Source organism: Tripterygium wilfordii, chromosome 17 (assembly GCF_013401445.1).
Source record: "Tripterygium wilfordii isolate XIE 37 chromosome 17, ASM1340144v1, whole genome shotgun sequence".
Lineage (NCBI taxonomy): Eukaryota > Viridiplantae > Streptophyta > Magnoliopsida > Celastrales > Celastraceae > Tripterygium > Tripterygium wilfordii.
The window spans coordinates 4883049-4892474 of NC_052248.1; the positions used below are offsets into that span (position 1 = coordinate 4883049).

Consider the following 9426-nt stretch of genomic DNA (forward strand, 5'->3'; position numbering starts at 1 on the left):
GTCCTTTTCAAGTAAATATATTTTTACATATTTTGTATTTATCTGTCTTCGGGGGCCAAAATCAACATTATCATTGTGACACTTTCTTTTTACTCTGCTCTCCATCTCTTGTATCTTTTGAACTTGTATGCCCTGGTTCTTCTTCCTTCTCACTTCTTCTCTCTTTCTCATCTCCTTCTTCTTTATATCTGCAATTAAGCAAAGTGATCAAGACTACTTGAATAATCATTTTACATCAATTTAAGCTCCCCACAAAACATTTACGCAAGCTGAGAGCCAAATCCAAAGAAAAATTCTCACTTCGCGTTACAAATATATTTCTAGTTACCTAAACCCACCTAATGCGTACAACCAAGGTTGTCAAAATCGGGATCTTACTGATCGATACTTTTTATTGCAAGAAATACTTACAACTCAATACCGACGGGTTTATCCCACTAGCAAGTGTACGTGCTGTCTGACAATAAAATAGTGAATGGGGTCGAATCCACGAGGACTGTATTAATTACCAACTATAACCACTAACAATAGTGTAGAATAAATATCAGGTGCTTCTAATATTAACTAACTAAATAAAGTTGAACTAAATATCAATAGATGAAAACTAGCTTGGGTTTGGCTTGCCAACTACCTCCACCTGTGCACACAAATTAATACGCAATCACACAATTTAAAAGTTTAACAATGTCAATTGAAAGGCCTTGGTCCAGCTGCAGTCAATTAGATTTCCCTAAACAACGATCCTGACTTTTATCCAGTTGCAAGATCTTTTCTTATCAAAGGAGTCTTGGTTGGTCTATGCTAAGAGTTTCCTAAGACAAGCATAAGCACTAGGAAATCGACAGTTGCACAATCTAGGATAATGGTCTATTACCCAATCAATTATGTTCTATGTTCCCAAAACTTGGATTTTACGCAAGTTCTTGTTACTTCGTCAAACACAGGGTCATGGTCAGCCGAATATGTTTAACTAACAATTCCTAGAATTATGATGTTGATCGGGCATGCATAACAATAGTAAATAAGCAATCAATTCAGAGAACAAAGAATTAAACTTAGTCTGATTGTCAATCAAATCTGTGCACAAGGTTTATGGTAGAAGAATTACCAAACCCTAGCTAGAAAAGAGTTTAGCTACACACAATCATAATAAAAACCATAAAGATACTCATTAACAATATTCAAATCAATGGGAGAATTGAGATTTGCCGAAGCTTGATGTGCCTCCTCTCCTCCTTCTTGTTGTCACTCTTTGTCCAAATTAGGTTTCTGTTTTCACCCACTGCAGCGTGTATTTTCCCCAGCACATGAGCCCCTTTATATAGCTTTAAAACCCTAAGTTGGCCCAGCTGTATTTGCCACATCAACAACTTAAACGTGCAGACTAATTCCCGCGTTCTGCGGCCGCAATAGGTTGCAAAACAGGTTGCAAATTCTGTCCAATGCCAGCTTTACCCTCCAGTAGTACCTATTCATAAAAATACCAATATGAACAGTATTTTGCACTAAACAACATAGAAAAATAATAACTTTAAGCCCAGAAAAATAGGTGTATTTTACACCTAACACTTACATAAGATCGATGGAAGACATGTAAAATCGAATCGTGAAATCGTAAGATTTTATAAAATTTAAAAAATAAATGTAAAATAATATAATTACTTATTTCTAAATAAATAATTAACATTATATAATATATTATTATTTATAAGTAATAAAAAATTCAAAAATGTGATTATTATTTATTTATAGACATGTTAATATTTCATAAAAATTATAATTTTTTAAGACTTCCAGAGAACTATGAAAAACAAACACAATAATTATGCAAGATTATATCATGTTAGTATATTATAACCAATTTTTCAACAAAAATTAGGATTAGAAACATAAACACATGATTAGTAGATCACAACCCATAAGCCCATGACTCCATAAGTCTATTAAGGTTAAGATCGGTAAAATCGGTAGATCTTATCAATTTTGAGATTTTACATCGATTCGAATCGTTTTGGTTACTTAAGATTGTACGATCTTACTATCAAAATCGAGATTTTGACAACCATACGTACAACATGTGTTAGTTGATTTAAGTACTCAAATATCTTTGTGATATGGGTTATAGTGTGTAGTGACTAATCTACAAGCATGCACAATAGCTTAGAAATCACGCGCACTAGACAAGTACATGATAATTTCATGCAGTAGTGCCGGAGCACAAATAGGAGTCAAACCCATTACCATTTTAGAGAGATACGTAATATCTGTTTGGATTATATATGTGAATAATGTGATGCAAGAGGAAAATAACTCCGAAGCGCCAATTGTGAAGGGAAAAATTCATATAATAGTTGAGCCATGAAAAATGTCATTTTGTCTAAACAAAAATTTAAAGTCAACGCAAACTTGCAAAAGAAAACCATGAAACACAAAAATGATCTAATTAAACTCGAGTTAGTATTATTAACTATCCATATCCATATTCGTGTAAAACTCGGTGTTGCCCGTGTTAGTCTGTTGTTTATTTTTCGATTTTGTAGTTCCACTGTTGGTGTTTGTAAATTCCTATGAGGTTAACGTGATGTTAGGTGTAACATTTGTTATTATGAAATGAAGTGATGGGGTTTAAACCTTTAAGAAAAAAATTAATTCTGATTTGGATCGGGTCAAGGTGTAGACCGATCCATTGGGGCAAAACATATATGCTTTTCTAAATTTCAATTTTCCCTCCCCTCTCTATGTAGCGCTCTTCCTATCTGGACGGGATCTCTTCACTTGAGTACATGGTGGGTTTCTCTTTCCTGAGGGATTATAAGGTAATGCCCAATTATTAAAACCCTATAAAAGAATATTCATTCCAGAAATAAGAAGGCTGCCACTGATCTATAATTTTTGTTGTCTAGCAGGAACCCTTGGTTCTTTGTAGAGTGGTTATTTATAATAATAGTCTTCATTTAATTGTTAATGATGCTGTTGTACTCTAACAATTGTTCACTCAGACTATACATGGTTTTGATTATTACAGAACAAAAGCAGATATGCCTGCTGTTGATTTTTTCTTTAAAATTTTTGATCTTCTTTGACACAGATTTCATATTTGATTTTAGGGTTATGTACTATTAAACACTGTTTGTCGTAAAAAGAATTTGGGGTGGAAGGGGGTTCGGCGTTGTTGTGGTGTACTAGTCAGGGATGGGTAATTTTGCCTATTGAATTACCCAAATTGGAGAATGTCAACAAAATACAAAGGAAAGATGGTGGGCTTGTAACACATGATGATGTATTTGACTTGGATTTTTGATGGAAAAATGTATTGTGTATTGAACTTACTAACCTTTTCTTTTTTATTTGAAAGTTATAAGTATTGTAGGTTGTAGCTGAGGTTCGAGTTGGGTAATGTGTTTCAAAGAATTCCTACTGGAGGATGTGGAAAACTCAATTGGAGGCAAAACATGTCTACCATGGTAAATCAGAGAAAGAGTTACTGAGAAATGTGTCAAAGGATTTTAATTCAAATCAATGGGATGCTCTTGTCAATCATTGGAACTCAACTTTGCTAAGGTTTGTGAATATAGTATTTGCTGTTTGAAATATGTGGATTGCTTGTCTGGAATATATGTATTGCAGTGCTTTATTATGATTGAATAATTCTTTGAGGTGTGCCAAATGTTTCATGATTTGGTGGGCATGTATTTCGGGAAGTACTCATCTCCAATAAGGAAAAAGAACAAAGCAGCAACAGAGAATTTGAAAATACAAAATGATTCAATTGGGCAGTTAATACTAAACGATTGCTTAGAAACAATTCAATTATGTTGTAAATTTTGTAACTTTTCACATATGGAAATGTCAAGTCTACAAACGGACACAATCCCCCCCTGGAAAAATTGGAATCATATTTTAGGCCGACAAAAAGAGAGTGAGAACTTGCTAGCCGTCTTGACAATTCGATCTTCCCAAGAGCATTCGTCTTCAATCAACTATACGAGTTAACTGGAGACCTAATACAGGAATCCGGGTGAGTTATCTATCCTCAAAACTCAACCGAGCATGAAAATTTTGCCATGTAATGCTTTCTGTGCTTATTATGCTAAACAGGCTTTGGCTGATATTATAGCCAAGAGGTCTAAAGCTGGATGGGGGAATATGATAGGATATATTATCCTCCTCTTCAACATTGCTAGCCCCTGATCACCCCTTATATTATATTTGAAGTGCTAAACATAGAAGTGCTCGAAAAAAGCTCTCTCTAGAAGCTATATACACTGAATTAACTGGCACACTTACTACAAAACTACTAGAGCCGAGGTACTTTTATTCTCTTTCCTTTCCTGTTTAAACAAAGTACTTGCATTTCCTGAAAATGATGAACTTACAGAGTTCTATCAAACACCACATTAGCCTTCTCGAAGTGGTTGGTCCATTTGAAGGAAGCAGCCATTATGGCCATCTTTTGGCTTACCTTGCTCCTAGTATCTATGGGCACCCCCTCATTTAAGTAACACCAACCTTTTATAAGTTTAATGGTGGATAAGATGAAACAATATACTTACCATATAACAAGAGTGATAATGCATGTCTTCATGTCCCAAGTAAGAGACAAGGGAAGCAAGATAACTTTCGTCTTATTTTATTTTTCTCAAGGCATATAGTTATTATACATATCTGCGAAAGCCAATTGCTTCCCACTAACCATTGATTCTAATTTCAGGAGCTTGTGACGATTACAGTGCTGATGGAATGTTTGTTTCAATTGGAGACAAAAAATCGAGCATGGTTGTTGGAGCATACTAAATTGTAAGCATGACAAAAATGAAAGCTGTGTCACCAGCACATTTTTTCTCTATGGATTCATTATAGGAATTATTTATGTTCCTAAAAAATTTATTGTCAGCATGAACTCCTCATTTCATTGCTAGTTAATCTATCTATTCATGGAGGTTCAAATTATAAAAAGCAACTCCCTTGCGCAAGGCTCCCGCAGTGGGTGGGATCGGGGACAAGCATGATGTAAGTAGACCTTACTCTCACATAATAATGTCTTATAATATGTGGACGTTCAAATTATAAGACATCATTTGTCCTCCACAGTACTTGTTCTTCTAAAAATGCTTTTCAAGGAGTCAGGTACTTACTTTTTTTACCAAGACAGTTTTTTGAATATGTTTCTCCATCTATATAGAATTACCATTAAATATGACTACTTCATACGCCTTATCTTGTTTTTTATTAATTTTTCTTCTATGTCATAGGTGAGTTTTCATGTACTAGTACGGTTGGCTTCGATAGGGCCTTTCATGAACTCTAAGCCACTGTAGCAGATTAGATATGAGCCTTTTCATCCTACTAGAGTATCACTTGTTTTCTGCAAGAGAATTCTTGATATATATATATGCGCATATGAGTTTCAGGTGCTTATTTTCGATAATGTCTATGCGCCAACAAAATATGGACCTGAACAAAATGGTCCTACTTATTGACCTTGTTTTCAATTGAATTTCTGTACTGTGCCTGATTTCTTCATTAGCTAATAGTGCAATTTGCAGCTAGACGAAGCAATTATTTTTCGTAGTTAGAGTTCTCACCTCTCTTGTAATATTTGATCAGGATTGTCACTCAAAATCCCAAAGATAGCATTCCTTGTTTCAGAATTGCTTATGTAAGCTCAGAATCTGATGCATGACCAGAAGATATTCTTCTAATTCTCGGGCTCATCATTCTTGGGCTCATCGTTCTCGGGCTCATCACCATCAGCTGGCTTTCTGAATTCATTCTCATACTACGAGAGGTCATCATTTGTGGAGGTCTTGGAGATCTTCCCTTCGGGGTTCCTGCAAACACGAAGCAGCAAGAGGCTTGCTATTAGTATTAGATAAGTAGGAAAAAAATATGTTTTTTTTTATCTTTCCCCTTAATTACTTTGCACCATAATTATAAGTTCTATACTGTTGGATTTGTTTAGATTTCCATTTAGTTATTGCTCTCTACTTGTTGCTCTTTCACTACTCCTGTATTTACAATTTTCTCTATAATTGGGGGCTAATATGGAGATGATGGACGACTTGAACATAAGCATATGACCAGAAATCAATTTGTAAAAATATCAGGTCTGTCATCTATAGCATATGAGCTCCTATTGTCACAGTCTCATTCTTGATGTAGGGCAATCAGAATAGGCTTAAGCATTGCATCTGCATTGCAGTTTTTGGCTTCAATGCATTGACTATAATAAATAAACGACATATCATAAACAGAAGCCAGGATTAGAATTTACCTGGCTGTTTGCTTGCTTTCGTTTCTGGAGATCTATTCAAATGTAATAGTTTCTTGTTCATAGCTTCAGGGGAAGTGAGAAACTTTCTTTCTGTTGCTGTTGGGAGTGGATCATCCATTGGGGTAATTGCTTCGTCTCCACTAACTGAAGCCTTATCGCTACCTGATTCTGAAGTTTCTCTAAGATTTTCTCTTGCCTTTTCTTTCTCCAGATTTCTATAAACAAACATCTGAAATGGTATCTGTGATATTGCTGTTGAATTTGTAGTATCCCAAGAAGGAAATTTTCTCAAGAGCTTTGACTCCATTTCACAGTAGTCAGCTGGTGGCATTGGTGGGTCTGGCTCTCTATTGTAATCTGGGTTCATCATAAGGAATCGTTTTATGTAACGTAGAATCCTACATATGGATGAGAAGCTTGGTCGCTGGTTTGGATCAGAATGCCAGCATTTCTTTGTCAAGTTGGTCACGTATTTGGGTGAATAAAATGGGAACAAAGGCCTCTCTCCTGCTCGAATGTTTCGACTCATTTTTTCTCCTTGAAGATGACTGTCCTCAAATGGAACTTTTCCAGTCAACAGTTCAAAGCATACCATTCCGAAGCTATACACATCAGACTTTTCTGTGTAGTTTAAGTTCTCTGTGCACCCAGTCTGTTCTTGTTCTTCTAGGACTTCTGGAGCATGCCAGATGAAGGGGAGGGTTCCATTCTGATTTAAAGAGCTCTTGGGTTTGATGTTCTTCACAGAAGATAGGCCAAAGCCCGACACTTTCGCCTGCAGGTACCCTTCTCCAAAGTTACCCCTTGGTTTTACCAGAATTTTAGACGGATTTAATTCACCATGATATATTCCCTTTGAATGCAGATACTCCATTGCCCTTGCTACTTGAAGCATGATATCAACTGCATTTGGCAGAGTAAAGGGAATCCGCTTCCTTGGCCCACAAATCTCTTTGATGTAACTATTCAGATCCTTATTCATGAGTTCCATAACAAGAAAACACTCTTTCTTCTCCTCGTCAGTAAAGCAGCAGAGGAAGTGCATTATATTGGGGTGGGAAAGAGATAACAGAGAAGATATTTCAGAAATCAGAGGCTCAATGTCCCCAAAAAAATGTCTTAAAGCAAAGCTACCACCCAACCACACAATCTCCTTGTACTGACTCCCGCTCCCTAGCCGCCGCCTCACCTGGTAGTCCTTTGATCCCACTAGGATTGAAGAGGGCAAGAGTTTCCCATTCGAACTCTCCGAGTCATCCAAGTTTCTGTTCAGCAGATCTATAAGTCGCTGCTCTTGCTTTGTTGACCCACTAATTTTCTTATCAAGAATTTTACTTAGAAGAATCCATCGATCTTCCTTCCATACCATGTCAAATTGGTCGCAAAGGTCTTGGGTTATAAGGTACTGCTTGCCAAATCTCCACTGAAATAGCTTTGGATCTCTGAATTCCTTGTGATACTTAAAGGAGTAGACAAGTCTCCTCTTCTGCATCTCGTCGTAGTCGGAGGCCGAGAATTCTCCTGCAGTCTCCATTGCTTCAATGACAACAGGAATGCAGCTAAGTAAGTTGTGAATGCAAAACTCTACACAATATGTGCTGTTATAGAGAGTAATGGCTTTTGCCCACCAGTCCCTTGTCTCAAGACACTGCCTAATGTAACCTTCTCCTTCTTTGAATATCCTGCACATCTCTCGCAATGGCAAATCAAGTATCCTCCATTTCGCCTGCCTCTCTTCGAATCTCAGGTTCTCTGCCATCTCTTGTGCTATTGTATCATATGCGAAATTGAAGATGTCAAACAACAAACAGCATTGTCGCTGATTGATTTGGATGTTGTCGCGGAATACCATAATAGCCTTCAAGCTTCCCAGTACCTCTCCAATCTGCCGAAACTGCTCCATTCGTTGGCACAGCTAAGCTGACTATCAAAATCTGCTAATGCGTTTTGCCATTAATTACTATAACTTTGAAACATCAACATGAACAATGTACTTTACCTTGATTGAGAATAACCAAAACGGAATTTCTGTACCATGTATGTAATCGTCCCGACGATTACCATATTTTTCAATTGCATATCTTGTTGTGAACAGTGTAATTCTCCAGCCGAGGGTTCATCTGATGTTCAGATTGAATCTGGGCGGAAAATGGAAGAAAGTAAAATTTTCCCGATTTTATTTTCTTTCTTGTTGAAAGGAGGAGGCTGCACTTGTCTGGTTGAGGCAGATAGAACGCAGTGTGTGGTTGTGGGGTAATAGTAGTCCCGCGAAACTCGTCTTTCTTGTTCAGATTTTGAAAATTGACCACCCTAATTTCACTCGTCCAAGACGCAATAATTATTGAATGTCTCAAGTGGCGAATTAAACTAATGAGAAGTGGCTCAGTTGGTAATTGGTTGAGTTAGACATATGTGTTCAATGTTCGATTCCAATACAAAACATATTTATCAATGATATTTCAAACAAAAAAAAGAGGCGAATTAAGCCAAAGTGATACCTTAAACCCAAAGGTTGGCACCATAGAGCATTGGGAGAGTTGATAATTATCTGGTATGAAGGAAACGACTGTGTTCAGTGATTAGTACCTTAATTATACGTCTCCCTTTCTGGGGCCACGACCCATCAAAATTTGGCTTTTATGTTATGCTTTGTTAAGCATTTTTCAAAATATGTGTAGATCTTCAAATCTGCAATTAATTTGTTATTATCGATCGAAATCTATGTTAACGATGGGAAATACTTTAGTGAGAAAAGTGAATGTCTTTTAGAGAGAGGGAGAGAGAGATACCAAGTAGTTGAGAGGGAAAATGAGAGGGGTCATCCTTTATTTATAGTGTTCCATATCACATGACTAATATGGGCTTGTCTTTGGACGGACGTTTGAGTCGGCTTAACCAAGGATTTCGTGGGCCTTTTGGCGTGGGCCCAAGTATTTCGGGCAAACGATTTTTGGCCCATACAATATGTATGGCATTCAGTTTATGCCACTTATCTATCTCATTTGATTTTGACTTGCTGGATCAACTACATGATGGAAAATCAATATTTTGTAATTAAAATCTAATTATGTTCCCCATCTTGGGGTTAATTTTGAGAGACGGAGAGTGGGTGACCTTATAAGTTGGGTGAAAAACTCCAATTAAAGGATGGA

At 36.7% G+C, this 9426-nt stretch overlaps 1 protein-coding gene and 1 long non-coding RNA gene across 10 annotated transcripts; one reads left to right on the forward strand and one right to left on the reverse strand.

The window, feature by feature from the left end:
- The first annotated feature begins 2711 nt into the window (after positions 1-2711).
- On the forward strand, positions 2712-6002 carry LOC119981648. Of its 9 annotated transcripts, none has more exons than XR_005464211.1 (7): positions 2712-2816; positions 3356-4018; positions 4099-4308; positions 4712-4797; positions 4895-5010; positions 5092-5127; positions 5608-6002. It is a non-coding gene; the product is annotated as an uncharacterized LOC119981648 (long non-coding RNA). The 9 variants fall into 9 exon arrangements; XR_005464214.1 differs by having other exon boundaries at positions 4920-5010; XR_005464216.1 differs by having other exon boundaries at positions 3356-3561; positions 3855-4018; positions 4712-5010.
- On the reverse strand, positions 5137-8462 carry LOC119981647 (mitogen-activated protein kinase kinase kinase 7-like). Its single transcript, XM_038824721.1, has 2 exons — positions 6275-8462; positions 5137-5831 (listed from the first exon to the last, which is right to left on the reverse strand). The coding sequence occupies exons 1-2, from the start codon at positions 8175-8177 to the stop codon at positions 5656-5658; spliced, it is 2079 nt and encodes a 692-aa protein (XP_038680649.1). The 5' UTR covers positions 8178-8462; the 3' UTR covers positions 5137-5655.
- Positions 8463-9426: the final 964 nt, after the last annotated feature.